Here is a 22,622-nt window from a genome sequence, read left to right on the forward strand (position 1 = left end):
CCAGCATATGGGGCCAGTGCCCTACTCCTTGAGCCACAGGTGCTGCCCATGGTGAGCATTTCTTTCCTGTATTCTATATGAATCTACTTTCAGTATCTATTTGATACTAATCTCCCCAACTTCCAAAGAATAAAAGTAGTAAATGAAAATGCAAAGCTTACATTTAGGGCACTAGAAAATAATAGCCATTATATGAGAAGAAAATGACCCATAAGATTAATTTTTTTAAAGTTTGGTTCTGCCTGAAAAACTACTTCAATAGCTATGCAAAGAGGCATGTTTTCCCACCTATCATGTAATTTTCCTGGTTATACTTGCATAGTACTCTATAAAGACAATTAGTGGAAAAAATAAAAGAGACCAAAGTTTTATGCAATTTGTATCTTTTACTTTTTATTACCAACATACTATATGAAAAATATCAATTGTTATGTTTTAACTTATCTGTCTTCTTCCTAAGTCCATATGCTTTAAACAGAAAAGGCCTGCAACAAAGTAAGTTCCACTTTTTTCAGTATAGTAAGTTCCTACTATACTGAGGGCTGAAGTTTCATGGTTTCCTTTGCAATGTCAATAGTAAAAGTTATAACTATCAAAAGAAGGAAAAAAATACTGTGTGAGTACCCCCTTAGTCCCTAAATTTTTTCTCACAAAGAAAAAGTAAATGTGAGCCATATATTCTTGCAGGAAAGAGTTACTTTTTCCTTTTCATAAACTTTTTTGCTTCTTTCACAAGCTCCTCCACATCCTCCTCCTCTTGGTCTTCCTTTTCTGGTTCCCATTCAGAATCTTCGTCTGTTGGCTCATATTCTTCCTCATCATCTATGAAGCTGTCATTCTGGTCATACTCATCGGGGTGCCCAACATCATCATTATCTTCTTCTGAAATATTTCTCACTGAAAAACATTAGATTAGTACACATCAATCAACATGAGATTGGGTCCTACTGTAAAACGTCTTTCTGTCTAAAGAATACATTTTGTGAATATGTAGCTTACCACTACAAATTTCTATAAAGGGCACTAAAATGATGTTTATTGTTTAAGATTCTAACTTGAGGATCCTGAGAAGAAAATGCTCCTTAAGATTCATAATGGCAGTTCCTTAATAGTATCATAATCATGTTCATGATCCCCTATCTTCCTATGTGGCAGGATGTATTCTTGTCCTAGTTATTCACTGCCTTTCCTGCGATATGATTATATGAGTGGCCAAAGCAATCTAAGTGAAAGCAGCATGTGCCACTTCCAAAAAGAAGCTGTTCTCCCTCTGCCACCAGAAAAGCATGTCCCATATAGGGGCTGATCCCTCAGCCTGAATTCCAGGATGATGACACACATGGGACAGGGGCACAGACAATTCCCAGCTACAATAGGAAGGAGAAATATACTTATTGTTAGACACCAGGAAAAGCTGACTGACACACCAGGGCTGTGATCAAATGACAACACATGAGTTTAGGCACTTCAGAAAGTATAGTTTTATAAGTCTAAGATATTCTTAAAGGTCATGTGTCAATGAGGCTAGGATTGCAATGGTAACAACTATTAAAATCTGTAGATATCTAAATATTATAATATCAGAATTTATCTGTTTATAAATTCATTTCTTCCCATGTCCCACTCTGTTTTAATTCTTTCCACAGTGAGTAACAGATTTGGTTTAAAATAAGGCAGCAAGAGACTCTAGGACAATGTGAAATATTTTTTAAAAAACTAGATTTTACAAAGTCTTCTGAATGTCAGAGAACAATACCTAATAAACAGCAAATGTATAGGTTAAAAATATTAATGGCTGTACTTTGTATGCTCTGGTTAACATCTTTCTAAAATGTTCACATGCAACATATAGCTACATTTAAATGGAAGTCAAGGGACTTGATGAAGGGAAAAATCTAAGAATGACAAAGGAAGTAATGTATCTGTCCTTTTAACTCCTATAATCCAATACACTTAAATTGGGTTATAACTCAAATAAAGAGAATATTTGAGATAGTTTATAATTATTATAATAATAATAAAATACAAAAGTAGAAACTAAAAGGGAAAAACAGAATATATGTCTGTTAACTTCAAGTTTTAATATAATTATTATAAACTAAGAATCAAATTTCTCCCCATTTTTTGGTAGCCATGGCTAAAAAGCCTATATAATAACTTACACAATTCTCATTAGCATGGAGTAGGAAGCACACCAGTTTAAGGGAAACCTTGCATTACTTTTATCTGTATATGTATCTTATCTCCTGCAAATCACAAGGGCATGTTTTATGTCTAGCTAATCACAATTCCTCATATTTTTTTAATGATAAAATGCATTTAAGAAACATTTGGAGGCTAGTTTTCAGGCGAGGGAGCGAGGGGAAAGAACATCAATATCTCTATTCTTGACTATTTTCTCTTGGTAGTACCCCATCTACATAACTCTTTTTGCAAGACATGAGTTCACATTCCCATATAGCAGGCATTAATGACAATCTCAATAAATGGTTTTCTTTCTGATTCACAAATTGTCTTTGCGAGACTCATAAGAAATATGGCAATAAAGCTGAAACAACTTCAGGTTCTTCTCTCAGCTGACTGGCTGCTCCTTCTCAGTCTTCTTTGCTGATCTTCCTCACCTCTGAATGTTGGGGTGACCATGATTCAGGCTGGGACCTCTTGTCTAACTCACTCCTTAGATGATTCTACCCAGTTTTATATCCTACATTCCTAAATTTACATTTTAAGCATGATCTACTGCTCTGAATTCCAGATTCATTAATCTAACTACCTACGTATCATCCCAACTTAGATGACTTATAAAGATCTGGAACATACCATTTCCAAAACATAACTCTTTGAGTTGCTTCTCCAAATCTGGTCATGTTCTTATTAGTTTTGAATACATGACTTCTCCAGCCATCCAATCTCCTACTTATTTTAGTAAAAAAATCTTGGAGTCCTACTTGAATACACCTTTCTGAAAACCCAACATTCAATATGTCAGGTGATCCTACAGGCTTCACCTACCAGGTATATTCACCACTTCTCACCACACCCATTCTCACATGCTTTTTTTTTTTTTTACACACCACATATGTTTATTGGGTTTCTACTTTTTGCCTTCACAAAATCAAAAAGGCTTAAAATTTAATAGCAATAACAATGTTTAAGATAAGGATTAGAAACAAAAACCTCATAAAGAATGAACAAAGATAAATACATTCAGAAAAGAAATCAGACGATTGCTGCAATGAAATATTGAGTAATAATAATAATAATGCAAAAAAAGTAACATTCACATCGTCAAATCCACTCTCACATTCTAACCTCCTGGTCCAAACACTACCATCTTCTTCCTGGACACAACAGCCTCCAAACTGGCTTCCTTGCTTCCATTCTATCCTCTACAAAACAGCCAGAAAAATCTTCCAATATCTTTCTCTCTCACTCTAAATAAAACCTAAAGTCCTGACTGCAGGTTTTAGCTTCTCAGAGCCTACACAAATGGTTAGTTTTTCTGATTTCTTCTCATTACCACCCTTTGTTTACTTTCTTTGTTCCAAGTCTACTGTTTTTTGCTGCTCCTAGAACACTCCAAGCATGATCCTTGCCAGGGTTTCTAAATTCACTGTTCCTGCTGCCTGGCATATTCCTCCTCAGATAATTGCCTGGCTTGCTCCCTCCTTCAGGCTTCTGCTCTCATGTCAACTGTCACAGTGTGTCATTCGCTATCCTATCTGAAATGGTGCTCCCCTTCCCCCATAAGCACCCCTACTATTCTATCCTCTTACACAGCTTTATCTCTCTTCTTTGCAGTTACCATTACATGACACGGTATAATTGTTTATATGTGCCTTCGCAAAATTCATTCCACAAAGACAATCATCACATCAGCACTTAAAACTCTGGTAAGGATGGTCTACATGACACCACCAACAAAGGACACAGAGCTGACTTTGCACTCATGTTAGCACTTTGGTTCTTCCCTTGCTTTGCTACAGGGCTTTATTTCTGCTGTATCCTCAGCTCCTACAACAGTACTTACCATGTAGATGACACTTAATAAATATATTTGTTGAATGTATCAATGGATAAATAAACCATTTGCAAATCAACTAATGAACATTTTTAGTTTTACAGAAACCCTTCTTATTTTAGCTTACAGTTTTGATCACTAGCCCAGGCAGTATTTAGTACTATGAACTGCATAAAAGACTTGTATTTGCTAAATGACAGAACTTTAAGCCTCAATGACACCTGGAATCTTAAGCAACTTATTGAACATACTCATATTAATCAGAAGAATCTCAACTGTTTCCTCAAAAACTCGTTTATACTATGTAATTATCATCATTTACAATTGAGGTTTACTTTTACACATTTGTGTTCTTTAAACAGAAGTCTAGTATCTAACAAAATCATCTGTAAAAGGACTTGATGTAGAACTGGTAGTCAAGTGTTATTCATTTTATTTCAAATGAACAGGTACTTTAACTGTATTTTCAGTGAAAGCAAGGGAAGAGCCAAAGTGCTAACATGAGTGCAAAGTCAGCTCTGGAATTCAGCTCTGTGTCCTTTGTTAGTGGTGTCATGTAGACCCTCCTCCTTACCAGAGTTTTAAGTGCTGATGTGATTGTCTTTGTGGAATGAATTAAATAATAGATTCTCTTGTAGCAAACTCAATTAATGACTTTAAATATTATATAACACAAATGCTACCTAGATGAGAATTTCCCTTTTTGTAATCATTAGCAAATTCTGAAGGTATTTTTAGAGAAGTGTCTGTTTCTGCCTTTTAGAATAACTTGGTTAAGAAAGAAATGAAACTTTTCTTACTTAGAAAATGCTCTGAATCCATGAACTTGTTGATTTAAATTATTACATGAGTTCCTGAATTGTGGGAACAATCTCAGGAAGAAAGGTTCTGAAATAAATATGACTAGCATCGAACCAAGGAAGAAAATGTCTGCTTTTACCATAAACGTTAATATGCTTTTATACAAAAAGGGATTAGAGAACATTGGGGGGGGGGTGAGAGTATGCATTTATTGTCTAACTAGGCAAACCAAAGCACCTAGTGTGGTATCTGAATTTAAAGTAATGAAACTACTAAGCCAGGTGTGGTGGCTTTCATCTGTAATCCTAGCACTCTGGGAGACTGAGGCAGGAGGACTGCTTGAGCTCAGGAGTTTGAGACCAGCCTGAGCAAGAACAAGAACCCATCTCTACTAGAAATAGAAAAACTAGTTGGGTGTGGTGCTGGGTGCTTGTGTACCCAGCTACTTGAGCCTAGGAGTTTGAGGCTGCTGTGAGCTAGGCTGATGCCACGGCACTCCAGCCTCAGCTACAAAATGAGACTTTGTCTCAAAAATAAAGTAATGAAACTATTAAAGTTCCCATAAAACTTTCTATATCACTCTTTGTTATACAAAAAATTTCAAAGAAAGCTTCTCATACAAGGAAGGTTTTTAGTTAGAAAAGTAGACAACTCGGGTATGAGGAGGTACATCATAGTAGATCCCAAGCCATGATCCCAGTATTGCACAGAGAGTGCCATTTTGGTGAAAGGTGACTGAAGCAAGCACAGGAAACAAACATGTTTAACTATGACATGCACATTCCCATCACAATGCTCTATTTCCTAAGAAGTGTCTTTTGTTTTAGAGAACCTTTCTCTGTTTGTTATTTACGTTATCATATACGGTGTGAAGAGTGGGATCTGGCAAGTAGCACTATTTGAAGTAATCAGCGATTGCTGGAAACTGCGTGCTCCTCACCTGACAACCCTTTGAACTTCCTCCATCACAGCTCACCTTGGTGCAGCTTCTCTCAGGCTGAGCTGCCCTCATTTGAAAGGGGCTTTTTGATATATTTGGAATGTAGTTTGGATATGGCCACTTTAATAAAGAAAATACATTTCTCCTAGCATAATAAAAGGCTTTTTGCCTTTTCTGGTAAGTCCCTCAATTCAGAAGATAAGTGTCTTTCTGAATTGAGTTTTCTTGGTTTCAACAGAATTTATACTTTGTGAGACATATCTTTTCTGGTAAATTTATTTTCAGGTTAGTCTGGACACCTAGTTTAACATTTTATTTGATCTAGTGCCTCAGTTAAAATTTTGTAAAGGCTCTTTTCTTGATTTCTTTTGATATGGTGTGAATGTTTTCTCTTAGTTTCTAAAAATCTTCTGAAAGCAAAACTAAGCATTCTCAATGGTGAGCCTTTGATGGCTAATTAAAAGCCAGTAGTCACCACCATCTAAAACCCAGAGAAAACCCCTGATATTCTCTCCCAGGATTTATAACATTTTCTTTGCACTTGAGAGATTAATAAAAAACCAAACTGGGATTCTCAAACATTAAGACGTGCTGAGTTTTGTAGGACTATAGCCAGCTGTCTATTATGATCCATTCTTATACACATTTTGAAAATGCAGAATAAAATTTTATCAAGAAAAATTCAGCTCAAATGAATATCATTCAAAAAACCTACAACTATAACGTTAGCATATTGAGTTTTCTAAGTTCTCTGGGTTTTTTTCCAGCCTAATTTGAATCTGCTGACTTTTCTATTGGTGCTGCAATAAAACTGACTACTTCTAACATCTCAGACAAGATCTAAAGAAAATAAAGTATTAAAGGGCTTTCAAATTCATGGCTTTACAAATTGCAACAACTCCATGATAACCAGTAACCTAGATTCCTATTAAAAATAATTTAGGTTTGCCTGAATAATAACTGTGTATACTAATAGCATGTAATTTAAAATAAATGTAAAAATAACTAAAAATATGTTTATAAAAGGTAGGCTCTCACATCAAATAGGGCAAAATCTTGAGCTTAGAATAATTAATATGTGGCCTTTCTGTCCAACATAAAAGTTTTGTTTTTTTCTGCTATATAAAGGCCAAAATTAAGCCCCCCCCAAAAAAAAACTGCTAAAATTCTTTCATGCTTAGATTTTTTAATCAAACAAATTTGACCATTAAACAAAATATAACTTTATTCCTAATTCAAGGTTAAAGATTTTGTTTTTATTATGCAATTTGGCAAGTCCTACCTAAAATGTAAACTTTAAAAATGTGACCCTAAACTCATTTAAAATAAATAAACAAAAAAGGTTTTTTAAAAAATTAAACAGTCATAAAAACTACCCACAATTTTGGTCCACAGCCCTCATTAACTTACCAAACAAGACAAAGTTTAGTCACATAAACAGGTTCCAATTTTATAAAAAATATAATTTAGATTGAACTGTCTTTTATAAACTGCTAAATTTTCATTACTGTCTCATGACAAAAATTCTAAAATAAAAGCTCTAAGATACATATACAGGGTGGCTATAAAGTTTGTATGCAATTTAAAACTGCATATGGACATTATCATTCTCTATGTGGCCACACAAACAAACATAAATATCTGTGTGTTTAAATGTGTTTATAGATATGTTCATATATTAGGTGATACACTGAGTGGACATAATAAAATCTAACATAGTCAAAAATCCCTTAAAAAATTCTATATAGATAAATGAGTATACACACAAAATATAAAATACGTAATAATTAACCCAAATACTTTTTAGTTCACATGAGTTAAATAGATCTTCAAAAAATGAGCACATTTAAAAATCATCAATAAAATAATAATAACAATATCTTCAACATTGTCAATATACTTTTGTGCCTGGGTCAGAGAGTTTTAGATTTGTCTCTGATAGATGTTTTAAAGTGGTAAGTGTTTAACACAAAGGATATGTTAATAAAAGTATAAATCCAGCCTGAAAGAATCTTTGTGTAATTTTTTAAATATATGACTAATTTAACATTGGCTTAATAAAAACAGCTGTATCTTCTGAGTAATCAATAAAATACCCATCCGTTTAACATTTAGGTCAATGATTTTTAACTGGTGTGCCATGGCACACTGATGTACTATGAGAAGATCTCAGAGGTGCCAAGAAAATTTTTAAAAATCATTAATTAAATTATTTTTGACAGAAATTCAAGGCCCAGTAATAAGCATATACTTTTTTTAACTCTTCTTTTGATCTGCATAATTTAAGTGTGCTGTGGAAATTTAACTATAGGTTCCAGAATGCCATGAGATATAAAAAGTTGAAAACCACTGATTTGGTTCTCACTTAAATAAATAGCCTACAAAAATGCTTGACAAAAAACAACTCAAAATAATGAATAATTTTGTATAATATCTCAGTTCTCATAAATAATTTATGAAAAATAAACTAGGTAAATTAGTTGAGGTAAATATTTCTAATAAACTTTTCATATAACTTAAAATCTTACAGTTTTATTTTATTAAACTTGTTAATAGACTCTAAATAGACTTAGCTTGAGATCCAGTCCCTTTAATCTTTCTTATTACTTAAAAGTGACTAAAAGGTGGCTTGGCATCCATAGCACAATGGTTATGGCGCCAGCCACATGCACCAAGGCTGGCGGGTTTGAGCCTGGCCCGGGTCAGCTAAACAACAATGACAACTACAACAAAAAATAGCCAGGCATTGTGGCAGGCGCCTATAGTCCCAGCTACTTGGGAGGCTGAGGCAAGAGAATCGCCTCAGCCCAAGAGTTTGAGGTTGCTGTGAGCTGTGACGTGATAGCACTCTACTGAGGGTGACACAGTGAGACTCTGTCTCAAAATAAAATAAAATAAAATAAACAAAGTGACTAAAAGGGTTTTGATATTGACTCCTAGTCACCAATCACTTACTTCAACATAAAACAAGACCAAACAGCACAGGTCTATCATGACATCAAAAGACATCTTAATTACAAAATAATCCATAATAATTTCACAAAAGATCTTGGTCAAACAGGAGGACTATCAGAATCAAAATGGAGTCACTAGTATTTTTAAAAAACCCAACAAATAGAGCTAAAGAATGCCATAAAGACAAGTTTCTCATAGTTAAATGTCTGATAACAAAAAGACTGTACAAAACCTACAAATTTACACGAAGTCCAAATATACAAAAAATACTTCTACAAAGACATTTTCCCAACAACTAATTGCCTGTTCAGTCTTGAAATGCAATCACCCTTGTTATTAATTTTTATAGCCAAGGAAAATTATTTTAAAACAATTATGCAATCATTTTCATTTTTCTTTAAAAACCTTTACCTCCCCCAACTAAATGCATGATTTATGATGACATATACATATCCATTAAATGCTCTATTCTCAAATAAATATCTTTTATTTCAGAGAGTGTCTCCATGTATTATTTAGGTCAACATTTCCCCAAATTTCAACATTTGGGAAAATGTCTTCTTAGCAGTACTTTTGTACTCAGCTGTATTTGCTTGCGTTTTTTTTTTAGTGACTCCATTTTGATTCTGATAGTCGTCCTGTTTGGCCAAGATCTTTTGTGAAATTATTATGGATTATTTTGTAATCAAGATGTTTCCAAATCATGGAAAGCTTAAGGAAATTATCTTTTTTCTCTGTCTTCACCTAGAAGGCTTAGAGGTTTCTTGTTGCTAGTTACAGCTGTTCTTATTTGGTTGTCCATCCCTCTCACCCAGCAAAAAGACTCTGTAAGCCACAAAATTCTTTTATTCTATTCCTCTAATTGGTATTTAGTTCCCATATCTGTGTTATTTGTAAACTGCATAATCATTTTGATATATTTTTGTGATGGAGTGGAATCTGGACTGAATTGTATTTCCAAGAGATGTCACTAATAATTTCAAATCCATAAACTTAGGTAGAAAGCAAAAAACTGCAAAATGGAGCCTGTGCTTTTCTTATTAAAGAGAATTTTGTGTTGAAAAAAAAAAAAAAACCCAGCATGGCTTAAGAGAAGGAGAACTCGACCAGAGGGTAGAAGTGCAACTATGTGTGTCATAAACAAGCCCATGATAATGAACAAATTGCTTAACCTAATGGAGTTTTTTTTTTTTAAACTACAAATCAAAATAATTAAATGATTTCAAAGATTCTTTCTAACATCCAAATTCTAATTTTAAGGCCAAAGCAGATATATTCCTTTTTCTATGAATCAATGAAGTAACATGAAGTGGGGACAGGGATTGGCAGCTTGAAGGCAACACGAAGTATATAAGTTATCACTTATTTGTAAAAACTGATGCCTAACACTAAACTGCCATGATGAAAAATAACTTTTAGAAAAAGTAATACACTCTTTTTTTTTAACATTTTTCAAACAACATTTTATTAACTATATGGTATTAGGATATGATACTTTCTAGCTTTTCTATTTATGTGGAAGGATTTGTAATATGAGAATGACAACTCAAATTTTTTAATCTAATATTTCTTCTACAATTTAAAAATGTCACTGTCAATTCTTATCCCAAGATCTAAATCTGCAGAGCTACTGGAGAGTCCACTGTGTCAAAAGCATGTTGGAAGAAATGCTGACTTTGCATGGAGCAAAGATCTTTTCCAATTGCTGACTATTAGTTTGCTGGTATTAAAACTTAAGAAGATGGGAGATATTTCATTTTATATTAACAGCTTAACAGTGATAATTCTTCATGTTTTATTTTCTTGTATTTTTCATTAAATCTCAGGACTAACTAGGATGTTATTTTTTTATTTTATTTTATTTTATTTTTTTTTTTGAGACAGAGCCTCAAGCTGTCCCCCTGGGCAGAGTGCCGTGGCATTACAGCTCACAGCAACCTCCAACTCCTGGGCTCAAGCGAGTCTCCTGCCTCTGCCTCCCAAGTAGCTGGGACCACAGGCGCCCGCCACAACGCCCGGCTATTTTTTGGTTGCAGCCGTCATTGTTGTTTGGCAGGTCCGGGCTGGGGATTCGAACCCGCCACCTTAGGTGTACGTGGCTGGCGCCTTAGCCGGTTGAGCTATAGGCGCCGAGCCTAGGATGTTATTTTTTATTAAATTAAGAAATATTTTGGCCCAGTATCTCTAAAGATAGAAATTTACTATGTATAGTATAACACACCAAGCAAATAGTGGGTATTCAATTTTAGCTTTGGGAAAGCAGTTTGTATACTATTTCTTGAAAATATTATTGTACCAGGTTTTCTCATATTTCATATTCTCTCAGCTTTTTCCACACTAAGCAGCAATTTATAGAATCTCATTTAAGTCTCCCTATCCCTTCTTAATAGCTTTCTTTCTAGAACTTTTGGTTTTAACTTCTGGGGGAAAATGTATATATATATATGTACATATATGTATATTATTGTAGAAATAGGGAAATATTAAAGTATCTGTCAATGGAACATTCTAAATTTTTAGCCAGTAACAGTACTAATTACCTAGAATAATGGGCATCACATGATGATGAAGGCCAGAAAGAATGACTCCAGTATTCAGATGATAAAACATTAATGATAATTTTTTTAAAATACTGTCAACAGGTAAGGTTTTTAAGAAAGTATAAAACAAAATTTTCGTGGCACTGGTTACTCTTGCATTTAACATTCTGTGCTAAAACTGGAGTATTCTACAAAAGTACAAAAAGCAAAATTTTAAACCAATTAGATAGATATACAAGACAGCAGTCAAACCTATAAAAAAGAGAATGACTATATAAATCATGGTATGTATGAAGAAGTCTACAGATGGAAGTGTCTGAGGTATTACATGCCAGAAATTACTGTATTAATAATTGTATTGTTTTGTTATGTAGTTATGATACCCTAACCTCAAATTCAGTATGGTTAAGTTAAAACAAAAACACAAAAATACCTACCTAGTTATCCTTCTAATCTCTGTTATGTGTAAATGCCACTTCCAGTGTTCTGAAAACTGTAGTATAATCCTGACCCATTCCTATTTCCTTTACCATACCTCAGCCCCGATACCATACCAAATCAGTTGGTAAATCCTCTTGATTCTTCCTCTTGTATCCAATTCTACCTTTCCACTTTCATGATGGCCACTCTACGTAGATCTGGCTCCTTACTCAACAACCTAACTGATCCCCAAAGGTCTTCCCAGCTCTAATTCAGATTGTTCATCATCCAGTTTGACTCTGGTAAAACACTTGCTTACCATTATCTACCAAAGTACCCACATCTTTGGTCTGGGCTTTGAGTGCTTCCATAACCTGGCCTCAATACACCCTTTCAGTATCATCCTCAGTAACTAATCATCCTCTCTACATCAGCTAAACTGATGCACTTGCTAACTCCAACCACAACATCTCTACCTTGATGTCCTTGATTGATTTATTATTCACTTTGTCTGGGCTGCCCCATACTCAGCCACCACAAAGCTAAGAAACAAAGATGACTGAAATCTTACCACCTTAAAGCAGAATTTAACTTAACATCCCTACATCAAATATACCCTGATAATTCCCAGCAGAAAGTGCTCCTTCCCTTCCTTCCAGGATCTCACCACAAGCAGGCAGAACATGAGCTGGTTCTCCTCTGTTGGGACCTTAGCTCACATGGAAGACATAAATGAATAAATGCATGTGTGAATAAATGAATCAATACATACATGAGATTAAGATTTGGGGTATTAAGTAAGCTTTAAGGATTTGAGGTATAAGAAAAGTAAGTGTGCTAGAATTCAGTGTTTGAGATCTCTAAATTAGGAAATGCAATGATACCTAAACATTTAATATTTGAAATACTTGAGACTCTCAATTTATAGATTTTGTAAGAGGAGGAGATGTTCTGACTATTTTGACATATAACAACTCTTGAAAGTACATTAGAAGTATAGGGCTACATTTATAGCCTTAAACTCATTGCTTTAAAATATCTATACTTTTTTAAAAAAACTGCCTTTCTAAGCTATGCTATAGGATACATATTCATATTCATGGTTTTAGATAAATAATTCTGATTTCTATAAAGTTGTACAAATGTGCTAAATTCCCTTTCATAGGACAATGCTATAAATTTGTCAATAATATGGCTTTAATCTAATATTATTACTTTATTTACAGGAAAGGAAGATACTTTAACAACCATAAATACTATATTATTAGATATAGTCCGAGTAAAGAAAATATAACATACTATTTTATCTCAGTTAGGGATAGAAGTCTAAAATACTAAAGCACTAAAGTATGTTTCAGTAAAAAATAGTAAATGGAATTCCCTTATAGTGAAATTAATTATTTTCATCACTTGATTATGAGTTGGTTGTATGAATACACATACCACATATAAATGCAAGTAACATAGCCTTGAGAGTATGCATTTTATACTCTCACTCTCTGGACAGAAATAATATGTGGTGAATTGGCCTCTGTATAAATGTAGTATAAGTGATATGAAAAAGTCGCATCTTGTTAAAGAGTTCAGAAGCAAGGAACACAGAAGGTAAAATGGATGGATGTAAATAGGACAGATGGACATTTGAGGGCTGCTTCTCTGATGTTTATCCTCCCCCTCACGTTTCTTCATAGCTTTAGTTTCTATTGGAGATCCCTGTGGTTCTGATGAAGGTAACTCTACCCTGGTTTCAGAAGTGATACAAACTGATCAGTGGCCACAGTGGTTGGTACATGGGTAAAAATGCATCTAGAGAGGGACTTTACCTAACAAATGCAAACATTGTAACCTAATTCTTTGTACCTTCAATTAACCTGAAACTATTAAAAAAAGAAAAAAAAGAATGTGATCTAGGCCAGTAAAAGGAGCAAATTTTAAGATTCTTCCCAGAAATCATGAAAGTCAAAGTTGTTCATCTCTCTCCATGTCTCTGTCCCCACCCTCCTTAGATATAAACATGGGTGCTTATGGTCCCAGCTGAATGAGGATGCATATAGTCCCACGTGGGAGAGGAGCCAGCCTTGGAATGGTAATGAGGCCCTCTAAAGACAGAATGATGGAAGCAGATTGGTTTCTTGGGGACATTATTAATGATACCAACCAAAACAATAAATCTTATCTAAATCCAGTCTCAACACTGGACTTTTTTAGTTACAGAAGTCAATTATCATTCAGGCCAGTCTGAAATACTATTTTCAGGTACATTAAAACAAAGGAAATCCTAAGAGATACAAGAACAAATACATATTTTGGACAGTGATTGGGGAAAACATTTGCTATATAAAAGGTTCACTGCTGTTTTCTTTTAACTAAGAAAAACATTCAAGCCAGTAATTCAACAAATTCATAGAAGCAGAGATGAAAAAAATCTCATAAAAACTGAAAACTGCACTCAGGTTTAACAGGAAAATCATTCAAAGGTTTCATTTTGAGTTTTCTGCAGCAGAATTACTTACCTGGAAGTGTACTATGTCTATATTCTATCTTGTGCTGGGGATTCTTCCTGGAAGAAAAAAAAAAAGGCAAAATTAAGATCCAGTTTTCCAATAACTAGAAATTGATAAGACTATTTAAACTAAACTAGAACACTAATTTACAAATAAAATTAGGACCTAATAGGCTTCTTAATGAAAACCATTTGCTTTTTAATTACAGTATTTACTGGGTCAGACACATTTCTAGATGCAAAGATAAGAAGGATAACCCTGACAAAACTCTTAACCTCAAAGAACTCACACTCTTACCGGAAAGAACTTGCACTCACAAAACAGAATATATGCTATTTCTAAAATATATACCACATACAAAAAAAATGTAAAATAGTATGCAAAATATATGACACGAATATCAAATATGTCTATGTCTCTGTGTGTATGTGTTTAGTGTTCAAAAAGATACCTCTAAGGCTCTTTCTGAAGCCAGAAAAAAAGAGCATTTAAGTAATTTCTCTCCAATGGACATCAGTCATTTGTTATAAAAAAAGAGGAAAGTCAATATCATTAAAAAATTGATATCACATGAAGTCAAACAGCAACTAGTATTTAGGTCAGGAGTGGTGGCTCAAACCTGTAATCTCATTAATTTGGGAGGCTTAGGCAGGAGGATTGCTTGAGTATAGAAGTTCAAGGCTTCAGTGAACTATGATCTGCCACTGTCCCCAAGCCTGGGTGACAGAGTGGGGCCATGTCTCAAATACAAAATAAAATAAATAAACCTCAAAAACCCAACCCCCCCAAATCCCAAAACAAAACAAAAATGCCCTATAAGTGTTTGAAGATCTATTTTTGATTAAATGTACTTTCAATCCCTTCTCTCATTTTACTAAGCAAGTGTTTGGGCACCCTACATATATAAGACAACCTTTTCCAACAGCCAAAATTCAAAGCCAACAAGTTCATCATAATCCAATTGGATTAGTACCTCTCTCTTAGGGGACTGACAAAGCAGGGTTGGGGTATACTGACAACAGATACGTGCTGAGATGTGCAACTTTTTAATATCCTATATCAGAAGTAATTATTTTTACATGATAAAATCTGTTTTTCTGTTTATTCATCTGTTTATTCTGTTTATTCATTCACCAAGTATTGACTGAGTATTACACAGTATTCTGTCTCTAAGCAGGCACTGAGGATAAAATATTTAACAAGACACATATTCTTGCCACTAAGGAGACATAGTCTGGGGGCAGGGGCAAGACAGACATTAGATAAACATTTTCTTCACTGATAAGAACCTCTGTGAAGATGGTGAAGATGGGAAATACTCGTTACAATATCTTTTAGAACACAGGATCTAGGTCAAACATTAGGCTTCTTTTTCTCAGACTAACCCTTCTTCTTCTTCTTCTTCTTTTTTTTGTTTTCTTTTCAATTGGACAAATAAGACAATTTAAAAACAATACATAGCTTAGGTTATTTATGAATTTAGATTTGTCTGTAAGTCTTCTCATTCAACATTACATTTCCATATATAATCCAATGGGGGGAAATGGCCCAAAGTCTCAAGAAGTGAATCTCTAGCCTTGAACCTAATCTATAAGTCATAGTATGTTAAATACTACCAGAGATCATCTCAGAGTAGATATTCTACCTCCTTCAGGTGGCAAATAAGCTAACTAGGTGAAGTTCTTGCCCACAGTCTTTCCAACTTGAATAATGACCATATTAGGACAGTGGTTTAGGCAAATTTATAGGCTAAATTTTAAAAGCGTTTCTAAAATAATCAGGTTATTAAATTTTTCACTTATAAAGTCCTTTATGAAACTAGTGTAAAAACTGCATTTGATTGCGAAAGTGTAGATTCATGTTTAAAATATTTCATAATAAACATTTTACTTTAAAAATGCTGTATTTTTCTCCCCCTGCCTTTGACACTATTGGGATTTTGGTGAACAAAATAAATAATGTCTAGTCGCACAACAGACCAGATGCTTTATAAATATTTCTGTCTTATGTCTAACATTACCTAGTATTTTGCACTTGCTCCAAGTATTAATTTCCCTTGTCTTCATCATAATTTATTGGATGCTGAGAAGTAATTATAAATTCATAAAATTAGTTTATACAACTAAGAAAAGTAGAGTGTTCCGGCAGCTGTCTCCCTGCTCTCCTCCAGCTTGTGAGGCTGCTTCACTTCACCAGATGTAATCGCTGAGCAGCAACAGCAGACAGCACCGACCAAGGCGGCCCATGAAAGAACTTGCCATTACTGTTCTTTTCTTTTGAGGTAACAGATTGTTTCTTCTAGGGAAGTTCACTGAAGTTTCTGGAATTCCAACTATAATAAACATAAGGAACTTCACTTGGGCTGAAGAGATTTTTATCAAGGTTGATTGTCAAACGTAACTTTGTGATGAGAGGAATAGAGGAGTTCTAACCTTTGAAGAACTTTCTCTGAGTGAGTGTGGTTGGAGGAGGATGCTGAATAGACCAAATGAATTCATTTTAGAGTCAGTGCACCTGAGTTTCAATTCCAGTTTGGCTCTTTCCAGTTGAAAGAACCTTGGGCAAGACTTGTTCATTTTACTATCCATTATCTGTAAAATGGAGGTAGTATAATGTCCATTTCCCAGAGCTGAGGTGGGATCACATGAATTAATGCAAGGTCAAACCATCTGATAATCTTTAAAGCAGCAAACAAACGTAAATGTGGTGGTTGTCTTCATTAACTTCATGGTGAGACATACACCTGTGATCAATTTTATGCCCTTATAATCAACTCCCCATGTTCTCAAGCTCCTATCTTTTTATTTAGTTCATAGTTTGTTGTTTTAAACAAAAAAATAAAATTTTCATTTAATGCCTTGTTCTGTGACTTATATGACACCCTTGGAAAGCTTAACATTAACAAAATGGCACACATCATAAACCACCCAGTAATGCCCCTTCATTATTCTTCTCAGGCCTGTCCTTATTCATTTTTCTCCCCATTGGCATTATTTTCTGTCTCCTATGGAATAATCTGAACATCAATCTTGTTTAAGAACAGTTTCCTTCTTATACAAGGTAACAGTTCAGCTTGGAAGTCCAGTAATTTATTTCCAAAGTGCTTCTTGGCCCAGTCAGGCAATAATTGCCATGTAATAAGTATCTCCTAGGAATCACGTTTTACATAACCTTCTTTCACCTTCTCTCCCTTTCACCAATGGCAGTTTGTTGGCTTTTAATTTCTGTTAAATAGTAGGTAGAAAATGGAAGGTCTCATAGGCCATGTTCTGTCACCGAGGTTCTTTGTGGTCTCTGACTTCGCCTCCTCTTCACAATGCTCTAGCAACTCCAGACGACTCACAGAGTCACTGCTCACCTTGATGCCTCTGCTATAGCCACTCAGCTTTCTCCACCTGCTCGACATTTGTGGATTCCTTAAAACTCAGGGGCCACCACACCACCTTCAGAAAGACTTCCACAGCTGGAGAAAGATTTCTTTTCATCCTTTTACATTTTAACTGTCCTTATGTGTTTGTCTCTCCTGCCATTTATGAGTTCCTCAAGGAACTCAGATTCCTCTGGATTCATCTTTGTATTCCAGCACCCAGCATGATCTCAGCACAAATGGAGGTTCTCACAAGATGTTTGTTGAAAGAAAATTAAATTGAAATGAATTTAGATGCTAAGACTTGGGAAGATAAAGGCTGTGTCTTTTTCTGTTTGTTATTGAAACCCAACTCCTATAGCAGTCCCTGCCATGGCAGTCAAATATTTGCAGAAAGGATAAAGAAAGATAAAAATTAAAAAAAGAGAAACATAGAGTGTTATTGCTTGAGAGCCATGGTAATCATGGAATCTATTTTTTAAGATAGGTTTTAACTAGTGTTACTTTCACTAGTTCCAACTGAAAACTCTAGAATTTCGGAACACTATCCAAAAGACCTTTTTGTGATAAGAACAAATTTCTCTCTCTCTATTGTCCAATGCAGTAGTGACTAACTGCATGTGTCTGCTCAGCACTTGAAATGTGGGAAATAAAGTTGGGGAATTGAATTCTAAATTGTATAACATTTTAGTTCATTTACCTTGAAATGTAAACAGCCACAAGTGGCTAGTGGCTACCATATGGGATGACACAGTTTTTAAAAACCAAGAAAACAAAGATCCTTCCTTCCCAATCAAGATTGATTTAAAATTAATCCCCCCAAACAAACAATACAACAGCCTCTTTTTAATGGACTGGCCCTAAAAAAAAGAAACAAGTTAAAAAAGGTTCTATAGGTAGAAATACCATCATTGAAAGTACAAGGGTAGTAAGTAAAATCAGAAAGCCCCAGTCAGGACCTTGGCTCAGCCACCTTGCTGCACACTGTCTAAGCTTCAGTTTCCCCACTTGTAAAAGGTAGACTACAATAGACCCATACTCATATGAAGCTGCTGTGAGGATTCATGAAATAATATACAGTAAGTTCTTAGTCTAAGGGCTTAGCAGGTGAATAATATTAGCCATTGATTCATTATTAGTTCAAGAAATAGTCACTGAGTACTTATTACACGTCAGGCCTGAGTCAGGTGTCAGTGACATTCCTTATTGCTAATACCTCCTTTTATGTCACTTTTCCTATAATGTGAGCATTCAACACAGTCCAGAGTGCAACTGCAGTTAATTAGGGTCAGACCTCAAGTCTTGAAAAGTGGAAAAAAAGATTCTACCCAAGATTGTGTACTTAGGGTAATTAACCCAAATTTGACCTTTTGATGGAAAATAAATTCAAACTTAAAAAAAAATAAACTGAACAACTTATGTAATGAAGAGAGCTGCAAATGATCACAGCTATGGTGGTGATTTGTGGGAATCTCTTCCTACTGAACATGCTGGGGCGGGTCAGTGACTTGTTAAATTCAGTATTTATAAAGTATAATTCGTTGTGGGCACTGGAAAAGGAGGGAAAAAAATGGGTGACATTAATAATAAAGATATTCTTTATCATTAATCTAAAAAACTTTACTAGTCACTTGAGATTTTTTTAGTAACTTTTTATTTTGAAAAAAAAAATCCAAATCTCCATATACCTTTATCAAGATTTGTTAAGTATTAATACTCAAAACTGGTGTCTGTCTTTTTTTTTTTTTTTTTGCAGTTTTTGGCCAGGGCTGGGTTTGAACCTGCCATCTCCGGCATATGGAGATGCCCTACTCCTTTGAGCCACAGACACCGCCCTCAGAACTGATGTCTTATAATTATCTCTCTATAGTCATTTGAGATGTAAAGGCTTTTCCTCCTTCCTTTTAATATGTTTCCTTCAAGTACCAAGCAGTTCTATCTTTTCCCGCTTTGCCAGTAACAGGCAAACAGGGATTACTAAAAAGTTAAATATGGTCTTAATTGTTTGCTTCTGGGACCTCCTTCAGAAGCTGCTTTAGAAACTCTTAACTAAATGACAGGCTTTAAAAAGGATAGAAAGGGAACCAAGGGAGTTAACAGAGATGCAAGTACAGTTAATATACCAAATAACAGTTAAATGCTAGCATTAGTTGTCAGGCTAGAAAGATTAAAAGGGAGAGTAACTTTTTAAAAAGAGAACATGAGACAGTATCAGAAAGTGGAGGGTGGAGTACTGGTTCAACTTTAAAGCTTCAGAAGGTGGTTCCTCATTTTCTACTGTTTTGGAACATCCATAGCTGCACTTAAATATGTTCTAACATTGTATATACCACCTAGGAAAAGGAAAGCCATTTCAGAATAAATGATGAATAAGAAATGTTTTACATTTGCATATTCCAAAAAGCAGAAAATATGTTACAAAATTTTATATTTAAGAATGGGAACAATTTTTCAGCCCACGTGCAGGTTTAGATCCGTTATTGAAGGGGAGAACTGTTTCTTAGAAGCTCTATTAAATAGTTTCCATTTCTTCCTACAACTGCTATTTTTATAAACTGCTATTTTTATAAAAAGGTATATGACTGAAATAGACAGACCAAAAGAAACTAGTTGAGTTGGTGCTTTTGCACATTTAACTTAGACACTGAATCTCCAATTTAAAGCAAATGAATTAATATCAATAAGATTTTGCTGGCTATTTCACTGAAAATGAAGGAAAAAAAATATCCTGTGCCAAGGTCAGAAGTTTCCTATTTTGGGTATTTTCAAATATAGTTTATTCTTTCTGATGATAAGTACAATGCACAGGATAGATGATCTTCAGTAGGAAAATGAACCCACACAGAAAATATAGCATCTACAAAAAGACTTTTAAAAAGCCATGTTTGATTTATGTAACAATTCAAATGCTTCAATAGAGTACTCTGGATGCTAAATTCTTACATTATCCTCTCCTTTAGGATCCTTCATGATCTCAGCTTCAACCTTTACTTGCAGCCTATCTTTTGTTTCTACTCCAGGGGAGTAGTTTTTTTTTTTTCTCATTGATAGCCATCGTCTCACAGCTCTTTTGCCAAGCATACCCTTCTAACTCTGCACTGACTCAGTTCAATCATACCATTTTCATCAAAGCAGCTCTAATAATGAATGGGAAATATCTCCAGAATATATTGTCCATATCCACCATTTGGTATTTACCACAAGATTTCTTATACTATCATCTAAATTTTCAACACAGACACTCAGTTTACATTTATGTGTATTATCTCTCTCTTCTGTCAAGCTGCTGGAGAGCAGATTTTTCTTATACTTCTTAATATCTTTCATAGCATTTACAAGAGTGCCTTTCATAAGGTTGTAGTCAATTATATTAACTATGTCTCATAAACAAATCTATCTACAAAGTTTAAGTTTTCACATGAATTTTCAAAATGATGTAATAATTTATCATTTCTACATTTTCACTATTGTATAAATACCCAAAGGAAATGAAACCAGTTTGTGGAAGAGATATCTGCTATCCCATGTTCATGGCAACATTACTGACAATAGCCAAGACATGAAATAAGTGCCAATCAACAGATGAATGAATAAAGAAAATATGGTCTATGTAAACAATGGATACTATTCAGCCTTTAAAAAGAAGGCAATTCTGTAAGACTGGAGGCCACTATGTTAAGTGAAATAAGCCAGGTACAGCGAGACGTACCACATAATCTCACTTTCATATGGAATATAAAAATACAAGCCTTTGGTGGTTACTAGAGATGGCCAGGAGGATGGGTTGGGAGATGTTGGTCAATGGATACAAAATTTCATTTAGAAGAAAAAACTTCAAGTGCTCTATTGTACAACACGGTCACTATAGTTAATAACGATGTATTTCATATATACATAGTTAACAATGTATGGTTATTAACAATGCATTGTATTACTTGAAAATTTAGTACTAAGAGAGTAGATTTGAAGTGTTCTCACCCTGAAAAATGGTTTAAGTTTGTGAGGTAATGCATATATTAATTAGCTTGATTTAGCCATTCTGCAATGTATATATATTTTAAAACATCAAACTGTATACTACAAACATATACAATTTTATTTATTAAACAGTAAATTTTTAAAAAAAAGAAAAATATAATTTTTTTCTGAATTCAGGTAATGTGATACCTAAAGCTTTGTTCATTTTGCTCAAGATTACTTCAACTACATGGGATTTTTTGTGGTACTTCTATTTTTAATTTTTAAAAAAACTTCCATACTGCTTTCCATAATAGCTGTACTAATTTAGATTAACACCAAGAGTGTGCAAGCATCCATTTTTCTCTATACCCTTGCCAACACTTTTTTGTTGTTGTTTTTGGTCTTTTCCATAAAAAGCCATTCTAATATATTCTAATAGGTATAAGGTGATATCTCACTGTGGTTCCAATTTGTATTTCCCTGATGATTAGTGATGTTCAGCATTTCTCATACTCTTGTTGGTGATGTGTATGTTTTTTAAAAGAATCTACTGAAGTCCTTTAAAATCAGGTTGTTTCCTTGATGTAGAGTTGTTTGAGGTCCTATTTATCTTGGTTATTAATCCTTTAATAAATGTAAAGTTTGCAAATATTTCCTCTATCCACAGGTTGTTTCCTCACTCTGTTAATTATTTCCTTAGCTGTGCAGAAGCTTTTCTGTTCTATGTAATCTCATTTATCGATTTTTACTTTTGTTACCTGTTCTTATAGGGTCATATCAAAAAAAAAATCATTGCCAAGACCAATGTTATGGAGTTTGTCCTCTTCACTTTCTTCTAGTACTTTTATATTTTTAGGTCTTATATTTAAATCTTTTATCCACTTTAGTTGATTTTTTATATGGTGTGAGATAGGATATTATTTTATTCTTGTATGTGTGGATATCCAGTTTTTCCAACACTATTGATTTAAAAAACTGTTCTTTTCCCATTGTGTGTTCTTAGCATCTTTGATGAAAATCAATTTGCCATAAATGTTGAATTTATTTCTGAGCTCTCTATTATGTTCCACTAGGCTATGAGTCTGTTTTTATGCTAATATCATGTTGTCTTGAT

General features: G+C 34.3%; 1 protein-coding gene across 1 annotated transcript in view; it reads right to left on the reverse strand.

Annotated features, from left to right (window-relative positions):
- Nucleotides 1-387: 387 nt before the first annotated feature.
- The window catches only part of APLF (aprataxin and PNKP like factor), a 111,403-nt gene continuing 89,168 nt past the window's right edge, over nt 388-22,622 (reverse strand). Inside the window, exons 9-10 of the mRNA XM_003793486.3 lie at nt 14,191-14,237; nt 388-897 (exon numbers count right to left, since the gene is read on the reverse strand). Coding sequence (XP_003793534.1) covers nt 695-897; nt 14,191-14,237 — 250 coding nt within the window. The 3' untranslated portion in view covers nt 388-694. The remainder of the gene's footprint in view (nt 898-14,190; nt 14,238-22,622) is intronic.

This window comes from Otolemur garnettii, unplaced genomic scaffold (assembly GCF_000181295.1).
Source record: "Otolemur garnettii isolate 467f Iridium unplaced genomic scaffold, OtoGar3 scaffold00068, whole genome shotgun sequence".
In the NCBI taxonomy this organism is placed as follows: domain Eukaryota; kingdom Metazoa; phylum Chordata; class Mammalia; order Primates; family Galagidae; genus Otolemur; species Otolemur garnettii.